Source organism: Macaca thibetana, chromosome 12 (assembly GCF_024542745.1).
Source record: "Macaca thibetana thibetana isolate TM-01 chromosome 12, ASM2454274v1, whole genome shotgun sequence".
NCBI lineage: Eukaryota > Metazoa > Chordata > Mammalia > Primates > Cercopithecidae > Macaca > Macaca thibetana.
In genome coordinates, this window is record NC_065589.1 from 91,354,448 (window position 1) to 91,369,839 (window position 15,392).

At 40.6% G+C, this 15,392-nt stretch overlaps 1 protein-coding gene across 42 annotated transcripts in view; it reads left to right on the plus strand.

Annotated features, from left to right (window-relative positions):
• Positions 1–15,392, plus strand: part of NEB (nebulin) — a 224,169-nt gene that overhangs the window by 118,954 nt on the left and 89,823 nt on the right. For 40 of the 42 annotated variants that reach the window (XM_050750407.1, XM_050750362.1, XM_050750367.1 and 37 more), the window contains 11 exons: positions 234–545; positions 1,476–1,679; positions 2,575–2,679; positions 3,460–3,567; positions 5,290–5,601; positions 6,377–6,580; positions 7,460–7,564; positions 8,137–8,244; positions 9,704–10,015; positions 12,881–13,084; positions 13,442–13,546. In XM_050750407.1, the coding sequence (XP_050606364.1) occupies positions 234–545; positions 1,476–1,679; positions 2,575–2,679; positions 3,460–3,567; positions 5,290–5,601; positions 6,377–6,580; positions 7,460–7,564; positions 8,137–8,244; positions 9,704–10,015; positions 12,881–13,084; positions 13,442–13,546 (2,079 nt within the window). The remainder of the gene's footprint in view (positions 1–233; positions 546–1,475; positions 1,680–2,574; positions 2,680–3,459; positions 3,568–5,289; positions 5,602–6,376; positions 6,581–7,459; positions 7,565–8,136; positions 8,245–9,703; positions 10,016–12,880; positions 13,085–13,441; positions 13,547–15,392) is intronic. The other 2 variants (XM_050750404.1, XM_050750406.1) reach the window with 2 other exon arrangements.

Here is a 15,392-nt window from a genome sequence, read left to right on the forward strand (position 1 = left end):
AAATACATTTTGGCATTATAGTTAGAGTTGCTACAGGGAATGCTTTCACCAATGAAGATACATGATTACAATTATTTTTATAACAGTATAAAACATTTCTTTTAAATATAATAGTTCAGAAATGCCAAAATATTTGTAAAATAAAATTCTTGTCCATTTCATGTTGTCTGTAATTGTCAGCATGAGCATGGTTTTAAAACTGCATGTCTCCATCTGTATTTCTGGCATTTTAGTACAAATACAAGGAAGCCTATGAGAAACAGAAAGGCCACCACATTGGAGCCCAGAGCATTGAAGATGATCCCAAGATTATGTGTGCCATACATGCAGGAAAAATTCAAAGTGAAAGGGAGTACAAGAAGGAATTCCAGAAGTGGAAGACCAAGTTCTCTAGCCCAGTGGACATGTTAGGCATCTTGCTGGCCAAGAAATGTCAGACTTTGGTCAGTGACATTGATTATCGCAATTACCTGCATCACTGGACATGCATGCCCGATCAAAACGACATTATCCAAGCAAAGAAGGCCTATGATCTGCAGAGTGATGTACGTAATATGAATTTTGGGAAAGGGGGAAGGAGAAGACGTACATTTGTTCATTGTCCAGTCAGTGCCGCTGTGGACAGCCCCCTGGGCCGTGCACTGCACAAACCCGGGGGTGGGGCTGGGGGGTACCATTCATATTGTTTAATATAAAATCCATCTTTAGTAGTTATGTAGTGGGAAGCAAAAATAGAGATGAGCCTTAGTGAGGTCATGTCCTTTTCTCCCCAGCCTAGATTCCAGACTTTTTTTTCCATGTCATTTGTAACTTCTGGCAATGAAAACATATTTCAGACAAATATAAATCATCTGAATGTTTTTAAAATAATTGATGCTATTATGCTAGCTCCAAAACACTAAACAGCATTTCCTTGGGTCAATATCACAGGATTAAAATGGAATCCAATTCAGCAAAATTTTTCTTTAAAAATTTTCAATTATAAAATTTTTTGAAATATCAAATAATTATATGAAATTCAGCATTATTACTATATGTTATTCATGGCTAGTGTAAATAATTATGTTTTTGCAAATTACTTCTGTCATCAATGTTAAAAACCCTGAATCATGTGAGATCTCAGGTCTTACTTTTTTGGAAGTACAGTCTCCTGCATTTATCATCCCTTCAACCCCATGTGCTTTATTTTTCAGCTAAGGATTGGTATGTCTAACACTTAAAATTTTTGTTGTTGTTGTTTGTTTTTTTTTGAGATGGAGTTTCACTCTGTTGCCCAGGCTGGAGTGCAATGGCAAGATCTCGGCTCATTGCAACCTCTGCCTCCTGGGTTCAAGCGATTCTCCTGCCTCAGCCTCCCAAGTAGCTGGGATTACAGGCATGCGCCACCATGCCCGGATAATTTTTTATTTTTGGTATAGGTGGGGTTTCACTGTGTTGGTCAGAAATGGTATTTTTGTCTGACATCTTCTTTATAGAGTGTGTATAAGGCAGACCTGGAGTGGTTGCGTGGCATCGGCTGGATGCCAGAAGGCTCGGTGGAAATGAACAGAGTGAAGGTTGCTCAAGACCTCCTGAATGAAAGACTCTATAGGACACGACCAGAAGCTTTGTCATTCACCAGCATTGTTGACACTCCCGAAGTTGTCCTGGCAAAAGCCAATTCTCTGCAAATAAGTGAGGTAAGAACCATCCTACTATCAAGCTTTCCTGGTTCTGGGTTCTGTTTTCCAATGATACCACCCAAACCGAGACCATAGACTGGACTTCTTCAAAGAATTTTGGTGAGAGGAGCAACTCTAAAAATGTCTTCACTAGTGAAGACACACTGAAAATGGAACTCTGACCAACACCAACAGGCCTTTCTTCTACCACACATACACACTTTGAAGCACTGCAATGAAAATGTCACTCCATGGCAACTCAGGAACACAAATATTTGTGGACCTCATATTAAATACTGAGACATGTAGTGTCATGCTACGTAATAATAGAACATTGTATTAGTCCAGATTCTCTAGAGAAACAGAACCAATAGGGGGTGTGTGTGTGTGTGTGTGTGTGTGTGTGTGTGTGTGTGTGTACACACACACAGAAAAAGACAGACTTTAAGGAATTGGCTCCTGAGATCATAAAGGCTGGCAAGTCCAAAGCCTGCAGGGTAAGCCAACCGGCTGGAGACTGAGGGATGTGTTGCAATTCAAACCCAAAGGCCATCTGCTGGCAGAATTCCTTTTTACGGGGGAGGTTTGTCTTTTCTATCAAGGTCTTCAACTAATTAGATGAGGCTCACCCACATCATGAAGGGTAGTCTGCTTTACTTGGAATCTACTGATTTAAATGTTAACTTCATTCTAACAATACTTTCACACAAACACCTAAAATAATGTTTGACTAAATGTCTGGGTACTGTGCCCCAGCCAAGTTGACACATAAAATTAACTATTATAAACATACGTAAAAACATTTTTCCAGATTGAGTAGTTAGCCAAGGCTTACATTAGCTAACTATTAGCTAAACATTAGCTAAGACTTAATGTTTCAGATATTGATTTCCCGTTTCCCTTCTCTCCACAGAAACTGTATCAAGAAGCCTGGAATAAAGATAAAAGCAACATCACCATTCCTTCTGATACTCCGGAGATGCTGCAGGCCCACATCAATGCCTTGCAAATCAGCAATGTAAGTGGCACGAACATGAAGTGTAGAAGCCTTTATAGGCAATATCTGTCCGCTCATGGAGAGTGTTAGAGCAGACAAATTACCTACCTTGCAATGTTTGTGGCTTTTGGTGCTAGACATTTTCTCTTTAGCTACCAGTCCCAATGCAATATGAATGGAATTCCTCTCTCTTAACTGTGTGCTTGGGTACACCACTGGGTGCCTAGACTGCAGGAGTTGGGACACCTGAATCCTTTTGGTGTCCTCCTTCACTCTTAACAGTCTCTGTTATCATCTTAGGTTTTTTAAATTGATCCAGGACTTTATCATTTGACATCAAGGCCATAAGAAAGACAAAAGACCATTTTTAATTACATCCAAATGGCAGGCTATATATGATATCTATGTCACAACCCTTTAGCAGAAACTTCTGAAGTCAAAGGGCAAAATTAGGGGGAGAAAAATCTTATCAGATCTTACCCGATACCTTGATAAAGGTTCTCTGGCTTCCCCACTAATCCTTAGGTTCCATGTACTTGTAGTGGGATATTTTCAAACGCATACCATATTGTGATGGATGCAAATATTCAAACATTAATAGAGTTTGATGTTTAGCTTTGAAATTTTAACCGGAAGTATCCTGTACACCACAAAGGAAATGGACAACAACCAGAAGAACCCGGAAATGAATGCTTTTTTCTTATACTGAGTACATTACAGTATGATTTATATTATGACAAATTCGAGTATATTTGCTTATTTTTCCATTCTTGTAAACAAACCTATATTTTCCCCCTATAGAAACTCTACCAAAAAGACTGGAATGAGTCCAAGCAGAAAGGCTATGACATAAGGGCAGATGCCATTGAAATCAAGCACGCCAAAGCCTCCAGAGAAATTGCCAGTGAGGTACGCTTCCTTCTTTTTTCTTGCGGTTTTTCTCCTCTACGAAACAAGCAGGGAGACTATTTTTCAAGAATTTTGTGTTTAAAAAAAATCTGTGTAAATAATTGCATCTCATCCTGTGTTAGAAGCTTTCTCTATTTGAAAATACTAAAATGGAATGGAAAACATTAAAGTTAGCATAGATGAGGTATATGTGTAAATTTACTTTGATGCTGTTACAAAGTAGAAACAAAACATCATGAAGAGTCTGTATTAAATTCCTGGGAAAATTCAGGGCCCAGTACAATGTCATTTTATCTCTAAAATATTTCTGACATTCTCCACAAATATAAATCACAGATGATAGTTTCATATAAGACTTAAGACTGAAATCACATTTATATGCAAGATTTTATACTGGAGGCTTATGTAGAATACTCTTAGTAATCTTTTGAAGTTCATTTAATTCTAATTTTAAAACTTACTAGTGGTCAAAATAATTATGCTACCAGCTGGGCATGGTGGCTCACGCCTGTAATCCCAGCAGTTTGGGAAGCTGAGGCAGGCAGATCACCTGAGGTCAGGAGTTCAAGACCAGCCTGGCCAACATGGTGAAACCTCGTCTCTACTAAAAATACAAACAAACAAACAGATTAGCTGGGCTTTGTGACAGGAGCCTGTAATCCCAGCTACTCAGGAGGCTGAGGCAGGAGAATCGCTTGAACCCGGGAGGCAGAGGTTGCAGTGAGATCGCACCATTGCACTCCAACCTGGGCAACAGGAGTGAAACTGCATCTCAATAAAAATAAAAATAAAAATAAAAATAAAATAATTATGCTACCAAGCCCACCCTGCCCCCAGCTCCAACTCTTTAAGTCACCTTGTTCCCTTTCTCTGAGTTCTTCTCTGCTTTTTGTCATGTAGCTGCTTGTTTCCTCCTCCTCCTTCTTCATTTTTGCCTCTAATAACCATAGCTGGTCCACGTTATCTGCTTTATTCCCAGTTTTCTCTCTCTTTGTTCAAACTTGCCTACGTTGTCCAAACATAGGAAAGAAACAGAAACCATCTTACCCTAGTCCTAAGACACTCATCAGATGGAAACTCTTGTCCACAGAACTTTTGTTGTTATCTTCTGATTCAAGCTACAACCTTGCTTTCCGTCCTTGAAACATGCATCTTTCGTATCTGTTTCCAAAAACACACACATGTGACCTCTCCGTACCTGAGGTTCCTTCAGTTCTCTTAGGAGATCATTTGACCTAATGTTGCACTTGTCAGGGAAACTTGGTCATGGAGATTATCACCTGTGCCTTGTTTTCCCCACCTGGAATATATGTTAATAATAGTATCTACCTCATAGAGACATTGTGACAATGAACTGTGATCATAATTGCCGCCAGTCAATGATTTTTTGACCGAAAAACACAGTAGTTTCACAGGGATCTACCCAACACATTTGAAGTAGTCATAATAGTGTCTGGCATAGAGTAATTACTTAGTAAATGTTAGCTATTGTTTTTATTACTCTTGTTCACCATACCATCTCCTGATTTACTCATGTCCTCTCTGAAACTGCCTAAAATCGTATTATCTAACTCCTTTAATGTGAACTGAAATGTATAATGACGGCCAATGTTGAGCCAATTTATACCAAGGCTGAGAAAACATTCTGAAACCATTTAAAGAAAACCCCTCTTAATACATTATTTTCATATGTCTTTTTTATCTGACTTCTTACTACTTTAGTACAAATACAAAGAAGGTTACCGTAAGCAACTGGGCCACCACGTGGGTTTCCGGACCCTACAAGATGACCCCAAGTTGGTGTGGTCTATACATGCTGCCAAGATCCAGAGTGAGAGAGAATATAAGAAAGCTTATGAGAAGTCCAAAGGAATTCACAACACACCGTTGGACATGATGTCAATTGTTCAAGCCAAGAAATGCCAGGTCCTGGTTAGCGACATTGATTATCGCAATTATCTGCACCAGTGGACGTGTCTGCCAGATCAGAACGACGTGATCCAGGCCAAGAAAGCCTATGACCTGCAGAGCGATGTGCGTATATTATCACCAGACCCTGGGGAGATGTGTATTTGTGTGTTTAATCCCAGTGCATTCCCCAGAGGCATAATTTAAATGGTAATCTTAATAGAACCTAACATATTCTGTACAATTCATGGTAGCAGAGTTTTCCCCAAACATTTTCTATCTTAAAGAGGACTCCTCCTTATGGTAGCAAGACCTTATTCACCGAGATGAAAATCAGTCTGTTATTCTATGTAATTAGGTAGAAAATATCAGTTGCAGCTGCTCTGAGCCATTACCTTTGCATAATCAGATGTATATTTCAGAAGTAGATGTAAGCATAAGGAAATGTTGGATTTCATGTTTACTTGACACAGAAAAAGACAGAGATGGGGGACAGGGTGGATATAGATATAGGTATGTATTTTTTTCTCATTATGCATACATCTAAGGTTCTTTACCTCCTAAAATCCAACTGATGTTATTCCCAGTGGTACATAAAAGGCAGACTTAAAGTGATGAGTGTAGAAACTAATCCAAGCATACAAAGTTACGTGCCATTGCTGGCTGCCATTCCACCAAGTGCCACTTGTGAGCCCTGTTCCAATTCCTGCAGGATACTCTAAACTTCTCCTGTGTGTGCCATAGAGATAACACCCAATATTAACATTTAATGTTGATCCTTGAGTTTTATGAGACTAGCCAGCTAACTGATTTAAATAGAGGTGGTGTGTGGTTTGCAAGCATCGAACTCCTATAGGCAACTTTGACTCTTCCCCACTCTGTGTTCCTATCCTTCATGTAGAACTTGTACAAGTCAGACCTGGAATGGCTGAAGGGTATCGGATGGTTGCCAGAGGGTTCTGTGGAAGTGATGAGAGTGAAGAATGCCCAGAATCTCTTGAATGAAAGGTTGTATCGTATAAAGCCTGAGGCCCTCAAATTTACCAGCATTGTTGACACCCCGGAAGTAATCCAGGCAAAGATCAATGCTGTACAGATCAGTGAGGTAAGCCCAGGTGGATGATGTTTTCAGACAAATGGAAGAAATCTCAGTCAAGAAGAATTTTAAACGTGAACTTCAGACTCTTCATGTCAGCGTCAGGATCTGAAACACGCATGTATCCAGATAGATCTTTGTGTAGTCAATCTCTTAGCAGCCACTGTATCTCATTTGCTTTGCTAAGTGTTTGGTCAATGCACATGTGGTGGGCATCTTCATGTTCTGCACACTCTGATACACACTTTGATCACATTTGGAGATCCAGACCGTGATACAGGCCCACCACTTAGTGCTATAATCACAAAATTGCCACTTCTTCGTTGCTTGAAATAGGTTGAGAAGTCTAGGGACAACCCCAATATTAGACACTATGGCAGTTGTTCAGACCAAAAACATCTAGGTCCCGCATAGCAATGGGGATCATCAGAGCTATCTGCAATGTGGAGTCACCCATCAGATAATTAGATGTGAGTAAATGGAAAAGGATTAATTTTACTACCATATTTCTGACTCATTTTAAATTATGTTGTATCACACATAAATGTGTTCCTTTTGAAGTCACTATTGGCACCTTTTAAATAAAAGTGCAAAGGAGGCCAGGTGCAGTGGCTTATGCCACGTATAATCTACGTTTATATCGGAGAACATCCAAAAGGAACTTTTCATTTTACTTATTATTTAAATATAAAATTAGATTTGCTGATTTAATCTTACTTAAAAATTTTAATTTACTTACAATGTTAGTTTTAATTGATTATAAAATTCACTTATAATTTTATTCATCATCCATTTATTCTAGTATGTTTTATGACTTTTATAATTTCGTTTATGTGGTGATTGACTTATTCACTAATCAACCATTCCACTGTTTTTCATTTTTACCAGCCATTGTATCGCGATGCCTGGGAGAAAGAGAAGGCTAATGTGAACGTGCCGGCTGACACTCCCTTGATGCTGCAATCCAAAATCAATGCTCTGCAGATCAGCAATGTAAGGCAGCACACATCGTTTGCTTTTCAGAGTGCTCTCTGCCTAACCAGACCTTTTATCATATACCGCAAAGAGAGTTTGGCAAAAGGCATTTTATTCCCATTCCTTTTATTTCTAGTCTTTAAGTTAATAAGTAGCTGTGTGGGTCTGCATGTGTCTGTATACCGTACATCTCAATGTTTGTGGGAAGGAAAAATGGAATGGTTTCTCCAAAAACACAGCATAAAACTTATAGATACACATAGAATAATATCTAGTTCTCATTTTTTAGTAGGCCATCCATCATTGCTTTTTCCTTGTAAAAGCCAAACAATATATATTTTTTTTCTGATTTTTACATGAGTTATTATCTCCTAAGTTTCCTTCTTCAAAAAATAATTATTGGGAGAGAGCTTTACTAAATGTCATTAAAAATCTACTGGAATTCAAGCTCAATATGAAACCAGACTCTTTTACAAATCTTAAGGAGAGATTAATGTTCAGTGTAACTGTTACTATTTTAATATACATCAGTAACGCTGACTCAGTTGCGCCCTCTTCAGATTGACTGTGGTATTGCACTCTGTTTTCAGAAACACTACCAGCAAGCTTGGGAAGATGTCAAGATGACTGGTTATGACTTGCGAGCAGATGCCATTGGGATCCAGCATGCCAAGGCTTCCAGGGATATTGCCAGTGATGTAAGAGCTCCTCCTTGCCCAACTGGAACAAACACTAACTAGTAGAAACAGAGGGAGTTTAACTTAATGCCCTTTGAATTATATTTAAATGGATTGGGTCATCGTTATTAGTATATTTTTAAATCCTAAATCCAAGAACAACTCTTACAATTTGAGGATCCTTTTGCATCTATGTTTGGTTCTGCAACTCTTACATTTAAACACAGATTTTGATTTTCTTTTCAATATCTTCACAATATCACTTAATTTACAAGTACTTAAAGAGATTCAATTTCATAGTACAAAGAATTCTGTTGTTACTCAAAGTGTGGCATGCATACTACTGGTGGTTCATATAATAATTTTATGTAGTACATGCACAAGTATTTTTTTTAAATAGTTATATGGCTGTTTTTTTTTTTTTTTTTTTTTTTTTTTTTTTTTTGAGACGGAGTCTAGCTCTGCCACCCAGGCTGGAGTGCAGTGGCCGGATCTCAGCTCACTGCAAGCTCCGCCTCCCGGGTTCACGCCATTCTCCTGCCTCAGCCTCCAGAGTAGCTGGGACTACAGGCGCCCGCCACCTCACCCGGCTAGTTTTTTGTATTTTTTAGTAGAGACGGGGTTTCACCGTGTCAGCCAGGATGGTCTCGATCTCCTGACCTCGTGATCCGCCCGACTCGGCCTCCCAAAGTGCTGGGATTACAGGCTTGAGCCACCGCGCCCGGCCTTATATGGCTGTTTTAATGTGTGCTAGAAAAAAAATTTTTTTTCCCCATTTAGGTAGGGTTATACATTTTAAAATAAAATTTTAAAATAAGTTTATAATTAAAAATTGTTTCAGGCCGGGCACGGTGGTTCATGCCTGTAATCCCAGCACTTTGGGAGGCCAAGGCTGGTGGATCACTTGAGGTCAGGAGTTCGAGACCAGCCTGGACAACATGGTGAAACCCTGTTTTTACTAAAAATACAAAAATTAGCCGGGCATGGTGGTGGATGCCTGTAATCCCAGCTACTCGGGAGGCTGAGGCAGGAGAGTCACTTGAACCCGGAAGGCGGAGGTTGCAAGTGAGCCGAGATTGCGCCGCTGCACTCCAGCCTGGGCAACAGAGTGAGACTCCATCTCAAAAAACAAAACAAAACAAAAAATACATATTTCAACAAAGAATTAATTTGATTTAAAGTAATAAGAAGTACAATTGGTACTTGTGTGTGACAAAACATCCGAAGGTGGGCCAGGCTATATTGGGAGATAATCCAGCAACACGGTTCTTGTCTAAGAGGTGCTCTCAATGTTTTCATGCACGTAGACATAGAAGACAAACCAGTGTATCAAAACTTATGGCTTGAATTTAAATCAAAACAGTATTCCCCCCTCCCCAAGAAAAGGTAAACTAAGGGAGATGGAGTTATTTTGAGTAGGCTCTCTAGAAAAAGTGGGTTCGGAAAAATTACTCTTCTATTTTCTGTTCACATCTACCAGTATCTGTACAAAACTGCTTATGAGAAACAGAAAGGCCATTACATTGGATGTCGCAGTGCCAAGGAAGACCCTAAACTGGTTTGGGCAGCAAATGTGTTGAAGATGCAGAATGACAGGCTGTACAAAAAGGCCTACAACGACCACAAAGCCAAGATCTCCATCCCTGGGGACATGGTGTCCATCAACGCTGCCAAAGAAGGTCAGGCACTAGCAAGTGATGTGGACTACCGCCAGTACCTGCACCAGTGGTCTTGCCTCCCCGACCAGAATGATGTGATCCAAGCCAGGAAAGCCTACGACCTGCAGAGCGACGTAAGTGTGTCCCCAGGAAACAAGCCCCCCACTGCTTTGCCTGATGGCTTCTTCCAATGCTCTGAAAACACAACTCTCTGTACGTAGGCACTCCACTTTATTATTATTTTATCAGAATTATTAATTGCCTACCTACAGCCAGGTTTCTTCAGAAAGTTTTCATTGGTAAAGGTGCTACCAGAATTTTCCTATAGATTTGTTCATGTGTACAGTGTTTGCAGTTTCTTACTTTTTTTTTTTTTTTTTTTTTTTTTTTTTTTTTGAGACAGAGTCTTGCTCTGTCACCCAGGCTGGAGTGCAGTGGTGCAATCTCAGCTCACTGCAACCTCCGCCTCCTGGGTTCAAGCGATTTTCCTGCATCAGCCTCCCAAGTAGCTGGGATTACAGGCATGTGCCGCCACACCTGGCTAATTTTTGTATTTTTAGTAGAGACAAGTTTTCGCCATGTTGGCCAGGCTGGTCTTGAACTCCTGACCTCAGGTGATCCACCCATCTCAGCCTCCCAAAGTTCTGGGATTACAGATGTGAGCCACCGTGCCCAGCCTGTGAGCCACTGCGCCCAGCCTTGCCCTCCCTTCCTCCCTCCCTCCTTCCCTTCCCTTCCCTTCCCTTCCTTCGTCTCACCCTGTCACCCAGGCTGGAGTGCAGTGGTGTGATCTCCGCTCACTGCAACCTCTGTCTCCCAGGTTCAAGCGATTCTCCTGCCTCAACCTCCCAAGTAGCTGGGATCACAAGCACATGCCACAAACTCAGCTGATTTTTGTATTTTTTAGTAGAGGCGGGATTGCATCATGTTGGCCAGGCTGGTCTCAAACCCCTGACCTCAGGTGATCCACCTTTCTCGGCCTCCCAAAGTGCTGGAGCAGTTTCTTAAACAAAAGAATACGCATAGTCATTCAGTTATGTATCAAAGAAGGGCAGGACCGTCTTCCTTCAACTTAATTTGAAAAGTTAGCAGCACATTCCAGACCACTTGTTTCCTTTAACTTGAAGTTCTTCACAATGTGGTCTCTCATTAACTCACCTGAGGCATTTTTAGATTTATTCGTATTTTCTGCCCTCCAAACTTTTAGAAATGATGGATTCCAGAAGGTTATTTATTTCCTGTATAGAATGGATAACTTAAAAATGATCTGACCTTGGTTCCCTTAAGCTTCCAGAGATACTTTTTTATGATGAATGAGTTCATTACAGGAAAGCATGCTCATCACTTAAAATGCATTGCCAAGTGGTGGATTTAAGACAGTTTCTGGAGACCAAAATTGTGGAACTAGTGATCGAATTCCTAATCATCCTTTTAAAAATACTTATTAAACACACCGTGTGCCAGGCATTGTGCTAAGCACTAAAGATACAATGGTGAATAAAGAAGAAGAAAAAACATGACATGGGGCTGGGCACGGTAGCTCACACCTGTAATCCCAGCACTTTGGGGAGGCTGAGGTGGGCGGATCACAAGGCCCAGAGTTCAAGACCAACATGGTGAAACCCTGTCTCCACTAAAAACAAACATTAGCCTGGCATGGTGGCATGTGCCTGTAATCCCAGCTACTCGGGAGGCTGAGGCAGGAGAATTGTTTGAACCCAGGAGGCAGAGGTTGCAGTGAGCCAAGATTGTGCCACTGCACTCCAGCTGGGCGGCAGAGTGAGACTCCATCTCAAGAACAAACAAAAAACATGACAGCCCCTGACTTTAGAGAGTTCACATTGATAACTGAGACCTAGATGTTTATTAAAGAATAAAAATGGAGTGGCTGAGAGAGATCGAGAAAGTTCTTCTGAGAAGGCACTGATTTTATAGAGATATGAAGGAAGAACAGAAGTTGGGTCGGTTAGGAGGACATGGGGCATTCCTTCAGGGTGACCAACATGTTTAAAGAGGGATGATGAGACTACGAATTGAAAGACGGGCTGTGGGATCAGGACACACAGGGCCAATGGAAGTACAGATGACACGAGGGTGAAAGAATAGGTGGGGACTGGTGCCAGACCATTCATCCCCTTCTAGTCTGTGTCAGGGATTTTGATGTTTATCCCAATGGGAAGCCATAGGATAGGGGGAATGTTGTGACATCGGATTTGAATTCTGAATTTTGAAAAGATCATTCTGGCTGCTGTGTGGAGAACTTACTAGAAAGTGCATTATTGTTGCTTTCAAGTCCACATTGGTAATGGTATGATGATTGCCTAAATATTATTCAAAAGTCTTCCATGCACTCCCTCAGAGAGCTGCTTCTGCATCACTTTGCCTTTTAGAATGCATGTGGGCACTTCCCACAGACCCTTGCCACAGAAAACCAAGCAAAATAAAATGCCATTGTGCATTTGAGGAATTATGTTTGCCAGGCTAGCGCTCTGTTTTAATTATTGTTTGTGGAAGATAAAATATAAGAGGCCTGGCATAGTGGCTCACTCTTGTAATCCCAGCATTTTGGGAGGCCAAGGCGGGCGGATCACCTGAGGTCAGGGGTTTGAGACAAGCCTGGCTAACATGGTGAAACTCTGTCTCTACTAAAAAAAATACAAAAATTAGCCAGGCGTGGTGGCATGTGCCTGTAGTCTTAGCTACTAGGGAGGCTGAGGCAGGAGAATTGCTTGAACTCGGGAGGCGGAGGTTGCAGTGAGCCGAGATCATGCCATTGCACTCCAGCCTGGGTGACAGAATGAGATTCTGTCTCAAAAATATATATATATATATGTTTATGTTTTATATATGTATATCTTTTATGTTATATATATTTTTTATGATATACACGTGTGTGTGTGTGTGTATATATATATATATATAACATAAAAACTGTCATTTTACCACACACATACACAACAAAACACAAACCCTGCTTCTACCTATGTTTTCTTTTTCAGGCCCTCTACAAGGCTGACTTGGAGTGGTTGCGTGGCATTGGCTGGATGCCCCAAGGGTCTCCTGAAGTATTGAGAGTCAAAAATGCCCAGGAGATCCTTTGTGACAGTGTCTATCGGACGCCTGTGGTGAACCTTAAGTACACAAGCATTGTAGACACACCTGATGTGGTCCTTGCTAAATCAAATGCTGAAAATATTAGTATTGTAAGTTAGTTTTTTTCTGTTAAAATTGCACATGCCATAAATACATGAGAAATAATAAACCTGGTAATCTATTTTAGAATAGTAATAACTTTGTTAATAACAAAAGTTTTATTAAGTAATACTGACAGTATTGTCTTGGTTTGCTTATTAATTTTAAGGAAAAACTCAAAGTATTAATAAAAGGAAATAATACAAATCTTATACCAAATTTGAGTAACTTATGTGAAAAGATTCCAGAAATCTTTGCCCTAACGTGAAAAGGTTTTAGATCAAATCCAAAAGAAAATTAAAGTTGTGTACTGGGACTAGTGACATGAAATTTTGAAGTAATCTTGTTATTATTGTTTCTTTCCACAGCCAAAGTACAGAGAGGTTTGGGACAAGGATAAAACTTCAGTCCACATAATGCCAGATACTCCAGAAATTAACCTCGCTAGAGCAAATGCTCTTAATGTGAGCAATGTAAGTACCACAACAGACTCTTTTGTCTGGAAAGTTACCCAGTCAGGGCTATACTATGACCATGGAAGGGAGGGAAGATGGCCTTGGCGGGGTGGGGAAGGCTCCTTGCAGTCAGCCCTTGACTAGGACTGAGGCAAAGAAGAGATCCCTGGTGATTCACTGGGAAGGCCAGTTACTGGTGAGTCAATATCTTCACGACAAAAGTCTTCTTAGTTGTCCTTTGTGAATAAGGGGACAAAGAAGGTGAAAGAGGAATGAAGAGATGCACAAACAAGAAAGGAGAATTAATGATAGACTCAGATAAACTCAAAATAATTATAATTCTTTTTTTTTTTTTGAGACGGAGCCTTGCTCTGTCGCCCAGGCTGGAGTGCAGTGGCACGATCTTGACTCACTGCAAGCCCCGCCTCCCGGGTTCACGCCATTCTCCTGCCTCAGTCTCCCGAGTAGCTGGGACTACAGGCACCCGCCACTACGCCCAGCTAATTTTTTGTATTTTTAGTAGAGACGGGGTTTCACTGTGTTAGCTAGGATGGTCTCGATCTCCTGACCTCGTGATCCACCCGCCTCGGCCTCCCAAAGTGCTGGGATTACAGGCGTGAGCCACCGCGCCCGGCCAATAATTATAATTCTTTGCAAAAATATATGAATTAATTCTAAAACATGGATCTATGGGGGTTTTCTAGAAAATTATAAATGACCAAAATTGACCCAAGGAAAAAAAAAACATATAGCAAGAAATTAAGAGGTTTCTTAATTAAGAAATTAAGGAGAGCATTTAAACACTTTCCTTCCTACTTTCAAATGTCAGAGTCCCCTTGATGATTTCAAAACTTCTACAAATAAATTACCAGGAGCCTAGTAAAAGAAGGAAATCCATTGCAATTACCAGAACTTTTCAAAGATAGTGTCACAAATTAAAAACTATAGACCGGCTGGGCATGGTGGTTCATGCCTATAATCCCAGCACTTTAGGAGGCCAAGGCCAGGGGATTGCTTGAGCCCAGGAGTTCCAGACCAGCCTGGGCAACATAGGGAGACCCCATCTCTGCAAGAAAATAAAAAATAAATTAGTTGGGCACAGTGATGTGCACCTGTGGTCCCAGCTACTTGGGAAGCTGAGGTGGGAGGATCTTGCTTAAGCCCAGCAGGAAGAGGCTGCAGTGAGCCATAATCATGCCACTGCACTCTAGCCTGGGAGACAGGGCAAGACCCTCTCTCAAATAAATAAATAAATAAATAAATAAAATTTAAACTGTAGACCAATAGTAATGGGGGGAATCTTAAATATTAATAAACCAAATTCAGCATTACATTAAAATGATATGATACAGTCAACTGGGGTTCATGCAGGAATGCCAAGAGGGCCCCATAGTCAGAGACCTAATAGTGCCATAGAACAAGAAGAAAAAGCTCATTTTATTAGATTTAAATGGCATCTGACAAAATCCAATACCCATTCTTATTTTTTAAAAATAAAATCTTAGTTAAGAAAGAATAAGTGAATATTTTCTTGACATGACTGAAAAATAAATCTCAAATCAAAGCCCAACTCATCCTCAGTGACCAAACTTCTTGTTCATATCAGGATTAAAATGAGGATGCCCCCTAACATCATCGTTATTTAACATTTGCTGTAAGTATTGGCTAAGTGAGTGAGCCTCTCATCGATGCTAATATAATTACTCAAGAGTAAGAACATGCCCGGCGCGGTGGCTCACGCCTGTAATCCCAGCACTTTGGGAGGCTGAGGCAGGCAGATCATGAGGTCAGGAGATTGAGACTATCCTGGCTAACACGGTGAAACCCCGTCTCTACCAAAAATACAAAAAATTAGCCGGGCTTG